General features: G+C 42.4%; 1 protein-coding gene across 1 annotated transcript in view; it reads right to left on the reverse strand.

Annotated features, from left to right (window-relative positions):
• Positions 1-20,904, reverse strand: part of SPRED2 (sprouty related EVH1 domain containing 2) — a 98,097-nt gene that overhangs the window by 3,860 nt on the left and 73,333 nt on the right. Inside the window, exon 5 of the mRNA XM_074988485.1 lies at positions 108-257. Coding sequence (XP_074844586.1) covers positions 108-257 — 150 coding nt within the window. The remainder of the gene's footprint in view (positions 1-107; positions 258-20,904) is intronic.

The raw sequence follows: 20,904 nt of genomic DNA on the forward strand, positions 1-20,904 counted from the left end.
TTAAAAACAAATTCACAAGTCCCTTAATATTTGACTTTTAAAGAACTTGATACAAGAGCTTCCTCACAGTATCCTTTTACGTTAATAGCAATTAATAAGACCCTCACTTGTTCTAGTTGATAGTGGTCGGAAATATACGGGTCGTGAATGTGACCGTGAGTGCAAATTCTGCGATGTTCGCAGGATGTGGGAGACGCTAGCGTCTGCAGAGGCTGTTCTCTTTTTTGAGAAGAATTAGAAGAGCTGTCTGTAGCATTCTATTTTAAAAGAGAAGGAAAAAAACAATTAATTGATACTTCCATCTACTACTGCATATAGTATTGAGATGCAAGCACCCACTCACACACCTGCAGTATTGATAACACACAACCACAGACCGCATTCTAAATGTAATCATCCCCTACATACTACAGAAAAGCAGATGGATCTATATGTGGGCCACAGAAGTTGTTACCAGAGACAGAAAATACAACATGCCTATGAGTGTTTGGTGAGAACACAATTTTTATTTGCCTAGCATGTCATTTTTTGTAATGTACATTAGAAAACAGGATGTTCATACGATAACTCCTTCTGGATGGCAAAATTAAACGATTGCATCATTTAAAGGAATTTAAATGGGATGCTTTCAGACAATGACAGGCGCAACTAACTGATTTATGCATGCAGGCTAGATAGTCAGGCTGCAGCAGATTTAGATTTGGTAATCATCTCTTACAGGTTTAAAAATAAAATCCAATGGAACCTTCTTTGCAATTCTCAAAGTACTTGACTAGCTCTAATGGGCCACAAATTACTTTCATAAATTGATCAATTCTCTTTTTAAGCTGTTTTTTTTTAAAAGTCTCAAAATCTCAAAACTCAATGGATATTCTTCAATTTTCTAAAGGTACGTCCAGAGCTCAGCGAGCCCAAATCCTATTTACAGTCCTGGGCTTATTTGGATCTGATATTAATGCACCACTATGTTGCAATAAGTATCTCAACAAATGGGAGATGCATCATATGTTGCCATACTGCCACCAAGATCCATCATAATACCAGTAGCTTCATATTAAGATTATTTCTCCTGCAATAGAAATTGCAAAGGCTCTTAATCAGCATCTCTATTTGATCAGAGCTTGGAGGTTATAACAAATAACTTTATGCAGGATCTTGATTGAGTATTCTGAATCTGATATGCAAACAATATGCCCCCCCATCTCATTTCAGGCTGTCCACTGAATCTTTTTCACAAACTGGTCCAACTTTTCAACTGTACCACATATAATCCACAGAGAGATTTATTTTACAAAATTCTGCATGTTCTTTTCCACTTGCATGAAAACATTCATTGTATCAGCACAGAAACCGGCAGAAGAATCAGTACGCCATATAGCACCTGCCGGCACACCTGCCAAGCAGCACTGGGAATGAAGAGCAGAAGGAATGGAAGCCAAGAGAAGTCATAAACATTGCCTAGATACCAGTGAGAAATACTGTACTGTTGCATGAGTCTGGAGTTGTACTGATGCAGATGTCTTGAAGTGCAAGAGAAAAATCCCTGCAGGATAACAACCCACAGACAACAAAAGTATGAAGTTGTTAGTTAGTATACAACCCAACACTGTTTTTTTGCTTCCCATGATGCCGTGGCATATGATTTTAAAAAGCCCTTTATGCTGCAACTGATGTAGGAGTTGGGATTTCTGCTGCTTGTGCACTAGCAGTCTTCTTACCCATATCAATCACTGCAGGCCATCAGTATGCTTGATGGGGATGCAGTTAGAGACATGTGTGCTTCTGGGACCATTTCACTGAAGGTAGCGGCAAAGTGCGTCATATCATTCCAAACCATTGCTAGAGAGATCTGTGGGAGGAACAACATTCTTCTGCAGAACCCTTTAGAACCATCCCCGTTCCATTAGCTCACCAAGGTAGATGATCAAACCTGAAGCTAAAGGAGGCAACCCTCTGTCCACAACATGGGTAAGAGTTTCAGTATTCTCCCACAAGAATTCCATGACACTCATTGGTGACCAAGACATTCCATGTGGTTGCAGGATTGTTATCCACATCGACACCGAAGTCACTGACATGAAGCACTATTATTAAATACTGGAGTGTAGCAGAGTGCTTCCCCTGAGAAAAGGGGTTAAACTCAGTCTTGGGAGAGGACTGAGGCTAGAAGAGATAGCAGCTGGGGCACTCAGTTGCCATTTATGGATGAAGCCAATCAGGGCCCAGCTGGGGCTTTATAAATTGAGGGCTCCTTGAGAAGAGGAGAGAAGACTCTTGCTGTGGAACAGGAAAGACCTAGCTACCAGGGAAGCTAGAGGATTCCTAACACAGAGGAGAGCTGGGAGAAAGACAGGCAGAGCTGGGGGGACTCTGGCCAGGCAAGCTCCCAGGCTGCAGGGCCTGCAACAGGGCCTGAGGGTACTTGGGCTGCAAGCAGGCAGCGAGGGTAGGAGAAGGCAGCAGGTCTACCCCCTTGGCAATGATGAGTGGCCATTCCAGACTGCAGTTTACCCCTGAGGTAAGGGGCTAGATGAGGATTGGCAAAGAGTCAGTGAGGCAAGGTGGGTTTCAGGCTTTCCTAAGAGGGGCGCTGTGGCAGCACCCTGAGGGAAGGGCACTGTGGTCTGGGAGGGATGCAGTTGCTGGGTGTACAGCTAGCAGATAACAGCAGGCAAGACACTCGCCAGGGTGCTCCAGGGGCACTAGAGCTAATTCCCACATGACTAGCAGAAGGTACTATGGCGATGAGTCATGCCCAGTTACACGGGGTAAATAAAAATGTGAGTTACATACGTTTATAAAGGAGTGTGTGCATAACAGGTAAGACGTGGGTTCTGGCAAAGAAAATACAAATTATCCAGTGCCTGTGTGAAATGTAGATTTACTTATTTTTTATTTATTTATGATTTTATTTTTAAAAAATTATTTAACTTGCATTTCCTTCTCAGAATTTGAGAAGTTCCTTTTTTTAAAATGACTCAGTCATTTAAAATGTTAAAAGCCCTGTCAATACATATCATTAGTGAAGAGTAGTGTGTTAATCATTTACAGCAATCCATTTCCCACTAAATGTGTTTGTTGCTCAAGAATAGCTAATCAGGTGTCTGAGTAATATCCTGAGATAAGTACCCATCATGAACAAGATGTGAAAAGAATACTCCCCTACAGTGACAAAACTAGACTGGTCACCTTGCCCCTGCTGGCTTTTCAGAATTGTTTTGCCATTTCTTATGCAATGTACAGGATGAACGTATAAAGAAATTTGAAAGATTCATCCTGAAAATATGAAGCAACGTAATATGAGGCAGTGTCAGGAGTTAGTTGCTCAAGGGAAAGAATGAAAAGTCTTATCACTTGGGATTTTTAAAAGCTGACTGAATAAGACCAAAAAGCGTACTGTCAAGAATGATTCTTATATGATGCAATAAGATTGTCTAGATTTTATGATTCCACAGAAAAAGTAATCATGCTTTTTAAAGTTAGTCAGGAAATACACAAATATGAGCTTAAGCACAACCTGAATCTATATTATATTGGCTTGGTCTTTTTTTTCACATCAAGTATAAAATATCATTCACTGACCAATTCTCTGGGTAGCTTCACATTGCTTTGGTCACTTCCCCACTATGCAATCCTACATCGTATCATCCACGGATTGCTGGGAATATGGGTGGACGGAGAAAGCTTTATATGGTAGAAAACCTCCTCTTTCCTATGAAGAAACTCCTTCTTGCCACCATTCACTGGCTCTTCCTTCTGAATGTGAGTATGATAGAGGACAGCTGACTTACTAGTACACAGCCTTGTGTCCAAGACCCAGAACGTGTCAGCAGTGGAGCCAACGGACTCCATAGACTCATGGGCAAGTGTGTGTGTGTGGGGTGGGGGCAGCTCCGTGCTCCTAAAAGGGGCCAGGGCGAAGGCACCCAGCTTTCAGTGCCCTCCACCGGCTCTTAGCACTGCTGAGAGTGTGTGGCATGGCACTCTTGATACTGATTTGAAGGGCCTGAGGTTGCAACTGCTGCTGCTGCTGTAACAGCAGCAGCAGCAGCCAGGGCGCTGGGCCCCTTTGACGGGCCAGGCCCCAGGGTAGCTGCCTCCTTAGTCCCCTATCTCACCTTGAAGAGCCCAATACTTTCAAACTTGCAGTCATCAGAATCCTGTAAGGAGGACAAGACAACCACTCACATCTCCTTCTCTCCACCCACCTCATGCTTGTGGAACTGTCTCAGAGCCCCACCAGCCACTGAAATTCTCAGACAGCAGGAAGATGCACTGAGACACTCCAACATCCTCCCACCAGACTCCTTGGGAGGAATGAGCAAAACGAATAATTCCTTTTCATAAATAAGTTATTCCTCTTGTCCCAAACCTCCCAGTAGCCACAGGGATGAGGAGGAATGTCTCTCATCATCATCATCATCACCATCAACATTAGTGTTTGGGTGGCACACTCTGAGGTTCCGTTTGGTGCATCTCTACATGTGTGTGGCTCCTGCCGACGAGAGAGAGACCAGGAAGGGCCTAAGGAAAGTGAGCCTCCTTTTTCCCTCCCCGCTCCCACCTCCTGTGGTCAAGGAAGTTATCCTCCTGCATGTGTTTGCACTTGAACGGATGCAGATACCTTCAAGTGTCAGAAAAGCCCATCACACACAGACAAAGGGGTGCACAGGCTGGTGAATAAGGAAGACTGTACGACTAACATCATTGAGAGAGAGAGAAAGGGGCCGCAGAACCAACTGGTCTTTGTTTCCAAACAGAAGCAATAGTGGGTGATCAATGATCAGTGGGCACAGGTTTATGCAGGGTGTATTGGTATAGTTTAGGGATACAACCCCCCCTCACACACATAGTAACCATGTAACCAATCAAAATTCTATCGTTACACAGGTAGACGTTTTACCCAGGTAGGGAGGGTTACTACCATGCGCACCCTGCACTGTGGGCTACCGGCCCCACACCACGTCCCATCATCCCCACTGTTAGCATGGTCCTGGCTGCTGGCCTCATGCCCCATCATGCTGTCCTGGGTGTCAGCCTTGTGCTCAGGATCTGGGCTGCTGACAGGGTCCTAGCAGCTGGCTCCGCCCTGCACTGCAAGTTCGCAGGCCCCTGCCCCTCCACACTATACCAGCTGCCCCTTCTCCTGGAACTCTAGCCGAGTTCGACCGTTACCGGAAACCAATCAGCTGATGCTTATTTGTTAACTGGTTAAACTCTTACATCTCTAATGCACTTACTATGAATATAAAGCAGTGTTCCAAACCTTGTTCTGTTATTCATCTGAGTGAAATAAAAACTGTAAAAAAGACCTGCTCGATACAAGATTGACCTCCCGTGGTTCAGCAAATTCTGTGGTTCATCAACGGTCAGGTCTCAAGGGTTTCCACCTGTACTTATTGCACCGTGGCTATATGAAGTGCACAAGCAAGTACTTTCAGTTAGTTCATTTTTTCAGGCCTTGAAATAGCATTCCAGTGACAGCTTATGACGGCCTGTAGATCAAGTGTAGAGTCTGAGATTTTGCATTGACAGAGATCTGCTTTAAGATTAGCAAAGACACCCCTTTTAGAGCTCATAAAGGGCCAGGCCTCTTCAGGTGATTAAATACCCAACGTTACTTACAGACTTATCTTTCAGAAATTTGTGTGAACACTCTCAAGCCAAGAGGAACTAATCAGGAACAGAGAACTGGTACACAAGTACGAGTAAGTTTGTTCTGTTCCATCTATTGGTAGGAGCAGTTGACATGAAAGATAACTGAACAAAACGGGCTATTTGGTAGCAGCTGTTGTTCCAAGAAAAACTAGAATTATAAAAACCTCAACAAAACTAAGTTAGATGAACTTAAAAATATATGCATCCAACCCCCACATTAAAACCTTTTCTTTTTACCTTAAAAACAAAAGAAAACAAAACCAAACTAAAACACCATACATTTAGCTTTAAATAGTTTAACAGACTGAACCGATACTTTAAGTCAATAAGGGGGGAGGGGAGGGTAATTTATTTAATTATAACTAACCCATTATTTTAGCTGGAATCCATCACCAAAATAGAACTCAACAGCTGAGGCAAACTTTTAAAATACATTCATTGCAAGCCTTGCAAATATGTCAAGCTTTGTTTAAAAGGGCAGTACTAATTATTTATTACTAGCTTATCTTTTTGCAGAAATAAGCAGAGGAGGATGATGTAACTGCTTACTTATAATCACTTCTGATTTGATTTTCATAAAACATTTAAAAGATGCAGGGAAAGCTGGCTCTTAACAAATCTTATGAAGCAGTTAAATGAGGGAGGAAGGTTATTAGAAGAAATCATTTGCAATGGATTTCTACGTTATGCAGAGTTAAATTTTCAGTGCCCCACATTCAAATATCCAATAGCATGTGTTCTTCCACTCCATCTTTTAGCAACACACATCTATGGAAAAAATTGATTAGCAGGCAATATTACAGTAACCCTCTTCCACTTCCTTAATGAACCACACTAAAAGAAGAGGATCGAATGCAAGTATGTGCCACTGAAACAAATTGTTCTAGGTTTATTAATTTTTATTTGTTTGGTTATTGACTCATCAAAACACATTTATTCTTTAGTTTTATTAAAATGTTGCAGAGACTTTTGTTCTCCTTTAACAGCTTTCTGCAACATTTAAGAGAATAAAAACAGAACAACGGTTGATTTAACAATGCTCACGTGTACATTTCCAAGGGGACTGAAGCCTCTACATGTTTCTTTCAAGTTACAGGAGACAATAGGACTCAAACCAGATTTCTCTATGTTTAAATAGCATGTGGAAATCATAGTCTCTCTCCTGAAGAGTGGTGGTTAGGTAGTCATTTGCCCTGTGGTTCTGAATCAACCTTCTTCCTGTCATCACTAAGACAGATGGTCCATGCTAGCTATGGGAGGCAAATTCCCCTCCCCCCACTAGAGGCCAGGATCCCACAGCATCATTCCAGATGCCACTTCCCTCCAGCATTCTCCTCAGGCTCCAGGAACATTGTTGTGCTACACACTGAAAGGCGATTCCCTAATCCTTTTTACTTGTGGTAACAGGAAGTTGTCAATCATCTCTTTGTCAAGCTGCCAAGGCTGCCTCTCTTTCAAACCATGTTTACATGTTAAGCTTGGCCTGCTCAGCATGTCACCTTCAAGAGCAGAAGGCAGACCTGAATGAGGAGCAAGAAGCAGAAATTTCTGACTGCTCCTCTGCGCTGATCATTAGCCCTTTTAATTCTAAAATACATGGGCCACAGCCCAGGGAACTAAGGAAGTCTGTTTTAACCTATCAGCAGAATGGATCACCATTTACATATCTGCTTCTTACAAAGAACAGCTTCCTTAGCTATATGCAATAGTAAAAGACATTTTCACCCTTTACTACTGAATTAAATTTTCAAGTATCTTAAAGAGCCAAAAGACAAAACAAAACAAAAAAGCTGTACATATTTTACAGTTCAGATATTAGTGTGAAGAGCTTTCTCTGACCCGAGGAGAGAATCAGATAAACCCTATCGTACATGAAGCAGGCTATTATCACTCCTCTTACTGCCAGCATTTAGCTAGGTTACTGTCATTTACTCTCTCACCTAATATATTTATTTCAGGGTGCGCACTGATAAAATGTATTCTGGGTAACTCCAGCAGGATTTAAGGAGGGCAAAATGCTGTAATTGCTGAGCCATGGTCTATGCAAGTATACAGAATTTCCTGATGGGACATCAAGTCCCTCTCCTGTGTTGAGGCAGGATTAAAAGGACACTTAGATTATCCCTGACTGATGTTGGTCTAATCCAGGTGAGCAAAGTGGGGTGTGGGCATCACATTTTGTAAGCGGGGCACAGCACAATCAGAGGCTGGGTCTCAGGCTCATCCTCCTCATTAAAATGTTGAAATAGGTCATTGTTTTTATGTCCATGTATTCGCTTTTATATACCGGTTAATAAAGTTTTTATATTCTACAAGCTTATTTTCTTACATGTGCCAAAAGGTGGGATGTTTTCCCCCATAACTGAAATTTCTATCGACTTGGATTACATAAGATGGGCTGGGGGAAGGGGAGAGAGACCCTGCCAACTGTGGGGCCTGATGCAAAGCTTGTTCATCCTTGGTAACCTGTTCTTAAAAACCCTCAGTGAGGAAGTTTCCACTGCCTCCCTAGGTAACCTATTAAACTGATTTAACTATATACAAATAATCTGATAAATAAAGTCTTCTCCTCCCCCACATCCTTCCCTAACACTCCCCTGCAAACAACACACAGGAACAGGATTCATTACTTTAATCAGCTATGACCCACATACATTTTAGCAATGACATGCAAAGAGCTTGCCCAAAAAAGGATAAAAGGCATATTTTAGACATAGGTTATCTAATGTGTTAGTGCACTAAACCAGTTCTCCCCCAACTGTGTGGTATGTTTTGGGGTCCCCACTGCAGAGCCTAGCCCAGCCCCCATGGGGAGGCAGACAGGGAGTTCCACACAGTTCAGCTCTGCCCTGCCCCGACCCAGCGCAGCTCTGTCCCTATTCCCTTTCCACCCCGAGCCTAGCTCTGCCCTAAGCCCAGCTCTTCCCCCGTCTCTAGTTCTGTCCCCAGCTCCATCTTCAGCCCAAGGTTCCCTACTGAGCCAATAGTGAAGGAATAGAGGAGGGAGAGCACAGATTCCACTACCGGTAAAGGGGTCTGACAAGAAAAGTTTGGGCAACTGCATTAGAGTATCCAGGGTACTTTCTGCGGGTGTCAGCTTATGGAAGTGAACCTCCAATGGTGCCTAGTGTTGACCCTGACAAACTAGCACATGCTAAAACAAAGCTTGTCCTGTCGTCAATGGCGTTACAATGTGTTAGCTAACTCCTTTTTAAAATACACCTTCTTAAAAATCTTACTTTAGACAAACCAAAAATGTAAGTCTAAACAAACTCAGGCTGCTGTTGGTCATGATGTAACCCTCTAAGAAAATACATAATGTCTGCTTGACTCTCTTCCACCCCCTTCTGAACAGGCAGCTGCCATGCAACTTGTCTCCTCTACTGCAAAAACCCCATGCGTAAAAATCAGACCTGCAATTGTTAAAGAAGCAAACATAAACAATAAGGGCAAAAGATTTGGACTGCCACCCTCAGCTATCCTCCTTCAGTCTACAGAGTGCACAGAGCCAATGGGTAATTTTAAACAACAGGGCTAGATTAGAAAGAGTTACAAAGTCAGATTCTCCAATCTGCCAAAGCAACAAGAAGACTTGTGGACTTATAGAATAACAGATATTTTGGAGCACAAGCTTCTGTGGGCAAAGACCCACTTCATCAGATGCATGAATGGGGGGGGGTTCCAGAGGAGCATTTAAAGACGGAGTCTCAGTCAAGGGGAGGGCCAGGGTTGACACGAGCTCCAATCTGCCCAGTTCACTTGCAGGGCTCATGCAGCACAAGATGAACTGAAAGTGGCTGGAGACCACTAAGTTGCCCCCTCTCAAACCATGTTTGCTTTCCACCCAGCTCAGAACTTGGCTATCAGTGGAACTGGGGGCTCAGTATGCTAAGAGTCTGTACAGCAACATAAAGAGAGGTGGAGAACCTTTTTCGGGCAGGAGAGCCACTGATCCACACAAAATCAGCTGTAAGTCATACAAGTGAGACGCACTTACATACCATCCCCAGGCCTAGGGCCAGGGCTAGGCAATTTTGTGGCCTCCTCCCCAGGCTCTGGGGTGGTGTCAGAATGAAAGGCTCAGTGTGGGAGGGGTCTTCCAGGCTGGGGATGTGAGGTCTGAGCAGGAGGGAGGGTTCAGGAGTGGTGTGGGGATCTGTGACTGAGGTGTAGGAGCAAGCGGAGGGGTGTGGCGTCTGGGTGATGGGGGTTGCATACTTGCTGCAGTTCCCCCAGGGCACACATGGCTCCATGTCCCCCACTGCTCACAGGTACAGCTCTGACTGGCTACAATTTTGGCCAATCAGAGCAGTGGGGAAAAAGCCTGCACGCAAAGCTTCTTCACATTGCCTTTCCCCCGCCTGGGAGAAGGAGGAGCAGCAGCACCTCTTTCCACCCCTTTCCCCGAGTCAGGCAGAGGCCATAGGCCAGATCTAACTCTGGCTCGCCTGATTCTGGCACATGAAGTTCAAGGACTCCACCAACCTCAGCAGGCCAGATGCTGAAGGGGAGGGGAGAGAGTCCCGAGCCTTGGGGGCTGGATCCAGGCAAGTCGCATGAGGTTCCCCACTCCTGCCACGAAGTTTTAGCTACTGCAGTTTTCAATGACTGAAGTCCTACTTTCAACAAGCTTCAGCCAGGATCTCCTTGGCCGTTTCTACACAGGACACTTCCTTTGGAAGTGGCATGCTAATACAGGGAGCGAAATATGCTAATGAGGCACATATCCAAAATTTCCACACCTCATTAGCATAACGGCATGTGATTTGGAGTCTGGAAGACTGTTCTTCCAGACTCCAAAACGCCATGTAGAAGCGCGGCCGGGGGGTGCAGGGCGGCGGCCTTCCGGAAGGAAGTCCTTCTTCTGGAGGTCCCTTAGGGGCCTCCAGAAGGAGGACTTCCTTCTGGAAGCGTCCCCACCCCGGGGCCGTGCTTCTACATGATGTTTTGTAGCCTGGACGAATGGTCTTCTGGACTCCAAATCACGTGATGTTATGCTAATGAGGCATGGGAAATTTGCATCCCTGCCTCATTAGCATATTTCTCTCCTTGTATTAGCATCCCACTTCCAAAGCAAGTGGCCTGTATAGAAATGGCCCTTGTGATAAAACGTGACGCTAAACTGTGTGAGTGCATGCCCTCTGCAATTGTTAGTGGCGGTTTTAACACCCTTGCACTCAACAACTATAGCAAAAGGCCAACAAAATAGAGGCAAGCTGGAAAAACCCTTTCCCTTGTTTGCCCTAGAGAGAGGTGTAAAAACTAACACAAAAGTGTTTTGAGGCAAGAGCAGAGATTTGAGCTGGGTTATTTCAATACAGACACTTGCACATACAAATCATGTTGCCAAACTAGAGAAACCGAAACACTTTCAAGCAAGTGATATATGAAAGTGTGACTCCGTTACAACACATTCATTCAACAGCATAGATGTATTCATCTAAGCAAGGCTACGGCTATACTGTAGCTGTAATTCAAAACAATATTTTGAGTTACCTTACTTCAAACTTGCTGCCATCTCATGATGAGGGGTAGCGGAAATGGAATACCGCACTCACAATAGCACTGCTATTTCAAGTGTGGCGTTAAGCCCTGGAGTTGCTATTTTGGAATACATTTGTATCCCAAAATAGCAATAATCGTCTAGCCCAGTGGTGCACAATCTTTTTTCAGCCATAACCGCCATATTTTATTGCACCTGCGTCATGACTCTGGAGTTAAATCCCATAAGCCCCATCAGACCCAAACCGCACCCCCTCATCCCCAGGCTTAACCTCTATCAGCCCCAAACTGCCCCTGCCCTCCAGTTTTAACGTGCCTCAGATCATGAGTTCAGCTCTCCTTCATAGCTGCCGCCTCCCCCATGCTGCTACCCCACCTCTTCCTTCTTTGCATGGCTCCAGCAGGCTCAGTTGTGCCTCCCCCAGAGCTCTCCGCCAGGCTTCCTCCACGTGCAGGGTGGGCAGCTCCTTGCTCTCGCGGCTTTCTCCTCCAGGGCCCCCTGCCCTGACAGCTGACTGCTGCTCGTTTCCCTCCTGCAGCTGACTGCTCATTGGCTCCAGAGGCTACCACCATTTAAACAAAAAAATCCCCCTTAATTCTGTTTAAGTGCCAGCAGCCTCTGGAGCTGCAAGAGGAGTAAACAGCAGCAGCGCTTGGAGCTGCAAGTGGCTCTTTAAAGAGCCACATGCGGCTCCAGAGCTGTGACAGTCAGAAAGACACCTGCAACCCTGAAGGGGGTTGCAACCCACAGGTTGGGCACCACTGGTCTAGCCATAGCCCAAGAGACTACAACTTTGAAAATGGTGACTATTTATTTCATTTTGATCTCTGGGCAACATTCACAGAACAGGCCATATTATGTACTTTATGGGCTTGTCTACACTACCACCCTCCTTCAAAGGAAGGATGGTAAGTAGGGTGCTGGGAGTTTACTAATGAATTGCTGAGCTGCATACGCAGCACTTCATTAAGCAAATTCTGCCCCCGTGGCAACTTTGAGGTTTTAAACTTTAAAATTTTGAGGAATAAAGGGACTTTGAAGTTGCCCTGGAACTTTGAAGTACCGGTGGGTGTGCTGCGGCTAGATGCGAGCCGGAACTTCAAAGTTTAAAATGTCGAAGTTGCCGGGGGGGTGGAGGGGTGTTGATCTGCTTAATGAAGTGCCACATATGCAGCACAGCACTTCATTTGTAAATTCCCAACACCCTACTTACCATCCTTCCTTCGAAGGAGGGTGGTAGTGTAGACACAGCCCTATGAGTTGAGGGAGTATGCATTTTTCTTTTGTTAATTTTAGCAGGTGAGAAATCTCAGATACAAGAGCATGTGTTGGTTCATGGTATTCTGAAGAATATGTGAATGTTTCCAATTCTAATTACATGCAATACACAAAATCAAAACAATCAGCTCATGAAATAGTGCTGCCATACCCAGTTCACCTGAGGTGCAGCTCTTGGGGCTGGAAAGGTGTTGCACGTGAAAAAAACTGCCCCAAATTCCTACCCTGGCAGTTAAATTTAAAAGAGGCAAACAATACAAAATGATACCCAACTGGCACATCTTATTACAAAGCTTACATGTTTTGGCAAGACATAACTGTAAGGAAACTTACATCACTGCAAGAGATCACTTTTCAATTTCCTACAGGATACATCTCTGTCCCACTGCAAACCTGACTGCATACGTATATGGGCAGATAGTGTATTTCCTGGCTCTCTATCAAACTGATTTGGAGGAGGGAACTAGAGGCAACAGAAATTGCCTCTTTTAGATAAAGTAGTTTAACATTACTATGAGTTATGGAAAAACTGTATGTTAGTAGAATCCATCACTGGAAAGAGTGTGTAGAGTAGACAGTACTTATTATTTACAGATTTGCTTACAAATTCAGCATTGAAAACAAATGCTATCTGTGCCTCTGCACACATACAGTAGAACTCCAGAGTTACCTTTGGACCTTAGAAATGGCTATTGTTCATAATTCTGAACAAAATGTTATGGCTGTTCTTTTCAAAAGTTTACAGCTGAACATTGATTAAATACAGCTTTGACACTTCACTCTTTAGAAGAAAAATGCTGCTTCTCCCCCTTTTTAGTAATTTGCATTTAACACAAGGACCATATTGCATTTGCTATTTTTTTAAAACTATTGCTGCCTGACTGGAGACTTCTGGTTCTAAATGAAGTGTGTGTTTCACGAGTCAGTTTGTAATTCTCTTGTTTGTAACTCTGAGGTTCTCTACTACAATAAGATCGAAACAAAAGAAATTATGTACTATCATTTGTAGCTTTTCTCCACAAATTATACACCAGACCCTGGACTAATAAAATGGCAGAAGCAGGGAGCGAGCCATGCACAGATATTCAACTTTAAGCACAGTCATGATAATTTTATGTAAATTAGGCACAAAACTGCTCAAGCACGTTCACAGTAGGCACTGGTCTTCTGCCTTTCAGATAATCAGGAGCTATAAGTCATCCGTCATCTAGATCTGATGTTTTACCTCAGAACAATTGGCTTAGTGATCCTGGCAATATCCCATATTATGATGTATACACACTAGTTGCAGAATCCATTCTGTCTACATACCGTCACTGGCGCACGGGGGTGCGTAAGTGCTTTGTTAAGTACTTTGAGATGTTTGGAGAATACTCTTCACTTCACCTGTTACGTAAAACATTTTCAGAACTGTGTGAAATTATTCAGAGACAGGGAAATCTTTGGTACAAAGGGATATTATTTTTTTAAGACCTTAAACTCATACAACAGAAGGAAGTGAGATTCAGAACTATCCGTAGTTTAGTGTTACCAATTTCATTCTCCTATACTTTTGAAACAAAATTCAGCTTCACTCTTGTGATATTATTTGGGAGGTTAACTATTTCAATAATTTTTAAAAATAACTAAATCTTAGGCATACTTAAAAAACCTCTACCTTGCAACCATGTTTTCCAAGTACTTGCTGCATGTAAATAAAATGGGGGTGGGGAATTAGTTAAATATGTTGTAATGAACCAATTTTATGGATTGCATAACTATCTAGGTATCTATGACTGATTTTCTCTAATCTACAAATTGCAATGCAACAGAGCTACTTTAGAGCCTGAACTATATGATTACTCCTGTAGTTTAATCAGTTCAGGAACACAGAAATTGCCATCTCAGCTCATACCAATCATCTGCCTAATCCAGTAACAAAAGTTTCAGAAGAAAACAAAACCGGCTTGTATTGGCAGCAAATTCAACTTTAATGTAGCTTTTTTCAGCCTAATAAAAAATTATTGTGGACAACGGCAGAACTACTCCACAACATGGGATTTAATTTCTGAAGGAATTTCTTCCAACAAAAAATTTCCCAACAGTGGAGGTTCCTAATGTAGGATTAGTTAGTAGTATAATTAATCTGAGAAAAGGAAAGAATCAAACAAAAAGTAGGGCTGGGAGGAACCTCAAAATGACATCTAGTCTCTCTCTTCCATGCTGAGGCAGGGCCTAATATACCCAGACCATGCCTAACAGGTGTTTGTCTAAACTGACCTTAAAAACCTCCTATGACAGGGATTCCACAACCGCCCTTAGTAACCTATTCCAGTACTTAACCACCCCGAAAGTCTCCCCTCTAATATCTAACCTCAATGTTCCTTGCTGCAGTTCAAAACTATTTATTTCCAGTAGACACGGAGAACAAGAGAACATGGGCCCTTTTATTACAATCCTTGATAAATTTGATGACTTACCAGGTTCTCTCAGTCTTCTTTTCTTAAGGCTTACAAAAAAAACCCAAGAAAACCCATGCCTTTTTAAAATCAAACATACAAACCTCTTCTTCATAAATCCTTTACACTCTGGTTACGCCTACACTGGAGCTTTGTTGACAAAACTCATGGCGCTTCTACACACAAAATGTGTTTTGTCAACAGAAACTGTCAACAAAAAAAGGTGGATAGATGCTCTGGGGGGGCCCTTTTGTTGAAAGAGTGGGTCAAAAGATCGATCCACTTTTATGTGTGGACGCGATCCACTGACAGAAGCTTTGCTGGAACATCTCTTATGACAGTAATTTCTGTAGACAGATGCTTCTAGTGTAAACCTAGCTACCGAGCAGAGCAGAAGTTCCACGTGTTTGATATACTATTTAAAATAACAATACACCACATTACTGGATCCCACTGAATGTCCACTATAATCCCCAAGATAAAAGCAATGAAGTTGTAAATGCTGTATATTCAACCTAAAGAGTGGTTCCCAGCCTCTTCACTAGTGTGGACCCCCAATTTCTCCCCAAGCCATTCACAGACCCACCCATATCAAAGCCAATTCTAGTCACTATGTACGCTTCATTAAATGAAAAAGGAAACCGAAATTAATAACACTATTGGAAGATATTTAATTTAAAAATAATTATTGTAACTTTGCAATTTATTTAAAACTTATTTTCTATGCCCATTTTATTTGTCTTTTCTTTTTTCCTCTCATGGACCTCCTGCAATACCCTTGCAGACAGGGGACAGCGAATCCGCAGTTGGGAACCACCGCGCCTACATCTCCCAATAGCCTCTCACAGCTCTTTGCCACAGATACAGCATTCGGGAGCATTCTATTGGAGGTAATGCCAGGAAGAAGTGTCATAATAGGAGACATCTTAGTGTCAATGGAAGGAAAAGAATCATAACTAAACTGATGATAATACATTTAACATGAGACTCATTATGAGGATGTAAAACTCAGTGGTCAGCCTGTTGCAACAAATAAAAGACAGAGATCTGGAAGAAGTGATGAGGCAGGAAGTATGTGAGATGTATTGAGATACAGAAATATTAAGCCAATACAAGTTTGGTATTCAAGTGCTGGAGACTTAATGCACAGTCATAAGTTTGGTTTAATGAAAAATACATTACGTGCCAAAAACCCTTATCTATTTCTAAGTCTTTCATTTTTTTTCTTCTTTTGACAAGAGGGTTTTTTCTGGAGGGAGGATTTGGGGAGGGGATCAGGTTCACTTTCTCAGCTGGTATTTTCAACCCAGACGGAACAGCTGTGGTTTGCATGTGCGCCCAAAAGCAGACCTCAGAGGATGTGGTGGGAGCGCTGAGCCCATTGTCATATGTACAGAACAGCAACAGAAACTAGGAGCAGCAGCTATGGTTGGTTGCTGAGCTGAGCAGCAGGAAGAATATACACATACCACCTGGTTTCACTGCTGTGGCTTTGCCCTGAACTCTGCCCAGCCTATAGAACTGTCAGGGTGGATAGTAGAACCTATCTAGTCCTCTTGTACCTTGCATTGCCTTGTAAAGAGGCAGCTTTCCTTTTGGCCTCTATCTCAGTGCCTGTGAAGGAAGTTACAGCCAGATGTGGCTGCTCACGCTACTGCCTCAAGGAGTTGGTGTGGACAAAAGAATCCTACTACTTACAGCCTGTCTCTAGCTTTCAACATTGTCCACAGAGAATCCCTTCCCCAGAATAGACAGATTATGTTGTTTTTCCAAGAGGAGAAAAAAAGAAAAAAAGAAAGGTTATTCCAAATTTAAATGTGACTTAAAATATATACCCCACGGCCAGTAAAAAAATCTTTAATGAGTTTTTAAATATTATCTGAATGTAAACGACATGCTAGCAAGAAAATCAGATTCAGTGCATATCCATCTTACATAATAAATCATATAAATTTTAATACTAGAGCCTTAATGCGCCTGAGACCCCATGAGAGAGGAAAATAGGGGAAAGGTTTCATGGAAAGGCAGTGGGATGAGATCTGTTTTTTAAATTATAAAACTCTAAGATGAAAAAAATGCAGTGTTAACATTCAACATAATCTATAATGACATGACAGGGAACAGACCTGAGACCTAAATGCTTGTTAGAAGTAGCCAAAACACGCAACAAACACTCAACAGCATCACAACCAGGGCCATCTTTACCCATATGAAGAATATGCAGTTGCATTGGGCATGTAAAAATCTTGGGCACCACTGGATCTTAATGTCCACCCATTTACTGTTTCCTATCCCGATTCCGTGGCTTTGTTTCCTCTGGAGAGGAGCTAGTTAATTTAAAAGTGAAAAAGGCCACCGGTCGTATTAGGACACTTAACCTGTGAGACATTCAAGTGGCCATTCAAGCCATTTGCCAGTCCTAGGCATACACCGGCAGTTTCTGAATTTAAGTGTCTGTAGGGCCATAGTTTAAAATTTTCTTTAACATGTTTCATTAGTATGTTGCTCAAGATTATAAAATCACATCTCTAAAAAAACAACTCCACCTCCCTTTCACTGCCATCAGGAACATGGCACTAGTTTAATAGTACTACATAGAGCTCCATAAATCAGAAGGTGGCCCTGCTCACAAAGGCTAGTTTTGTTTCAGTCTCTCTCAGGCTTAAAGGACTACAAAACGGTAAGCAAAAAAACCCAACACAAACATTCAACAATGTCACACCTTTATCCGGGGCAATGGGACTTTGTGATTACACATGAATACTGAGAATATTCAAGAGGAAAAAGGCTCACTCTGGTTATGAATTTCAAGGCCTTCTCAACCAAAAATTCCACATACGCAGTGCAAGAATCAACATACTCTACAGTAGGACGGACTTAATGTTATAGAAGGAGGATTCTATCAAAAGTATCTGTATGTTCCCCAACTCAGGTCTTCACCACAGTATCAGAGTCTTAAAATATATTTATCCGCACAACTCCCCCTGTGAATCAGGGGAGTAATCTCATCCCCCTGTTACAAAGGGAGAACTACAGCCCAAACACAGGCATACAGTCCCACAAGAAGCCTGGAGGGAACAGGACGTTTGGCAACTCTCCAGGACTGCCCTGGAGGCTCCAGGAATTAAAAAGATTATGTTGCATGATGAAACCTGCAGGAATACATCCAACCAAGAATGGCAACTTTAGGGAGCAGGGAATTGAACCCAGCTGGCCTGAGCTCTCATCTAGCAGTATAACCATCATCTGTAGATTCTGCAGCATTCCGGTGTGGCAGATTGCAGATTCTTCAGCAGTTACATTTAAGTTTCTGATTAAATATTAAAACAGTCAGTACTATAGCCGTGTGTTAGAGCTTGATATTAGAGTAACTATTTCACATGGGGCATATTAATAACTGAATGTGGGAATAAGGAGAATAGAGTTTTTTTTGTATTTGTAAAATACAAATACATTGAGGAATTGTCAAGAGGAAAGTTAGAACTTTTTTTTTGCTACAGATCCAATTTTGGCACTCAGGAAAGGCATCTGGATTTATGACACACAGGGACCTGACCAATGTTTCTGCTATGATGGTCAACAGGTTTCAGAGTTAACAGCCACTATTTATTCAAGTGGGCTGCTCACACTGCTGAGACCTATTTATTGCTTCATATACTCTGCAGGCTCAGGAAGACACGAATCCATCGTTCAGTGGACTAAGTTTTCATTTTTTAGTTGATAATCAGATGGGAGAAAAAACTTTTTAAAAGTGAAAGCTTAGATTTTGAAAAATAATTCTGCAGCAAGGGGTGGAGGATACAGTTGTGTAAACTCTGTGGCAGCAGAAGCACAGAACACACTGTGGCCTGAAATATAAATTATACTTCTGAACTGAAGAACATTTAATTGAGCAAGGCAGTCAACCTGAAGACTGGATTAGCGGAGGCAAACAGAACAAACCCAGATCCCTGGAAAGAGAGTTGCTCCCCCAATGGAAAGAGAATAGATAGCTAGCCTTACTCAGATGGTCTCTCTTGAGAGGAATAATTATGATATACAGGGACATGTGAAATTTATTTGCAAACATATGGAAAACATTTATGGATTCTAGTGAGGGTCTGGAAATCAGAAAAAGATTTGTCCTCCTTGCTTACTGTTTTTGGTTCTCTGTGCCTTAAATATTGAGTCTGTTCTGGTCTGGCTATGGTCTGAAGAAGTGGGTCTGTCCCACAAAAGCTCACCTAATAAACTATTTTGCTAGTCTTTAAAGTGCTACTTGACTGCTTTTTGTTTTGATAGTGTATAGACTAGCACTGCTTCCTCTCTGTTACTATTGTATGCTGTTGAACTTAAATGAAGGCTTCATCTTTAAAACAGACATTTTATCTACAAGCCAGTCCTTTCCTTATATAGTGTTTTGTTTTCTGTTCTGTTTAGGTATGGGTGTGGCTTTCACTGGGAAAGGGAAAATTTAACAAATAATTACAGTCTTAATTCCCTCACCCCCATCCCATCCACTTATTTCCAAGCATATTATTTAATACCACACACAGATCTACTGAAGTTAACAGAGCTAAGCATATGAAAACACTATATACTGTTGTCTCCATTGGAAAGATCAGACTTTGGTGACTGTCTATACTAGGGATTTTGCACTGATGTTATTACACCAGTAATTTAAACTGTCAGTGTAGACACACCTCAAACTAGAGTACACCACACTGGTGTAACTTTGTTTTACCCCAGAGTACTGCATCTAGACTGGGGTTTTGCATGCCCGAAACTGTATCGATGCAAATCTCCCCAGCATATACAGGTCTTTAGACTGAACAGCTTATGACTGGGATTTTTCAAAAGTCCTAAGTGACTCTGTGCTTTCACATCATCTAGGCACTTTTGAAAATCTCACCTGAATGTGTGTTTTTAAATTGTTACTGTTTTGTAAAATATATACATACACTAAAGAAGAGAACTAATGCATCTTCCTCTTGAAGCACAGTGGAAACCCAACTCAAATGTTCAGAGTACTTTGACAGTGGTCAAGAAAATGGGCGCATGAGAGCTTAAGAGCCACACAAGAGAATGTTGATGGCATCCAACCAGTCCACCAAACAAAGATAATTTTCGTTCAGTCTCTTTCTGTTTAAAAGCACTAAACTGTAAGCCTGAAAAACAAAACACACACACACACACACACACACACACACACACAAAACCAAAAAAAACTCAACTACCCAAAAAAACACCACCACCACATTCCTAACCAAAACACATTTTTGGCATGACAAGATTCCTTCACTCCTCCCTCATACATTAAGGCTCCCTGGTGAGATGGGCTATAAAATAACAACCTAAAGGCTCTTAAAGACACTGGAAAGGGAAAGTTCAAGTTTGAGTTCTTTTACTAACTTGTGCAACCAAAGAGGACATCTTGACATCAACATGTCATTGACTACTGCAGCAATAACAACAAACTGTTAACGAGTATCAGAGAGACATCTGTGTTAGTCTGTATGTTCAAGAACAACAAGAAGTCCTGTGGCACCTTATAGACTAACAGATATTTTGGAGCATAAGCTTTTGTGGGCAAAGACCTGTTTCATCAATGCATGAGTGGGGGGGGGTGGTTTCAGAGGGGTATTAACTATTAACGCATAGCTTAAAAGGTGGCAGAGTAGCCAGTCATCTGATGAAAAGGCTTTCCTGCTCCACAGGTACTATGGATTTTGTGAAATTAAGCATTATAGTCAACATAATGGCACAGAAGCAGCCTTATGGAAACCAGCAACAGCTACAAAAGACAATCCAAAGCAGAGCCGCCTGAGGCTAGTGAGAAATGGCCTTGGTCCTTGGAAACACAAAGATCTCGCAACCTCATCTTTACTACAAAAATAAACACATGGTCTTACTGAGAGTGCTGCCGGATACATTGGCGTAGAAGAACATGAGGCATAAACTATCACCATTCATCTTAAGTGGATTCTGATCAGAGCTAACTTTTGACTACTTGCCTGCTACCATTATCAACCACACAGCTTGAATCTT

This window comes from Carettochelys insculpta, chromosome 3 (assembly GCF_033958435.1).
Source record: "Carettochelys insculpta isolate YL-2023 chromosome 3, ASM3395843v1, whole genome shotgun sequence".
Taxonomy (NCBI): Eukaryota; Metazoa; Chordata; order Testudines; family Carettochelyidae; genus Carettochelys; species Carettochelys insculpta.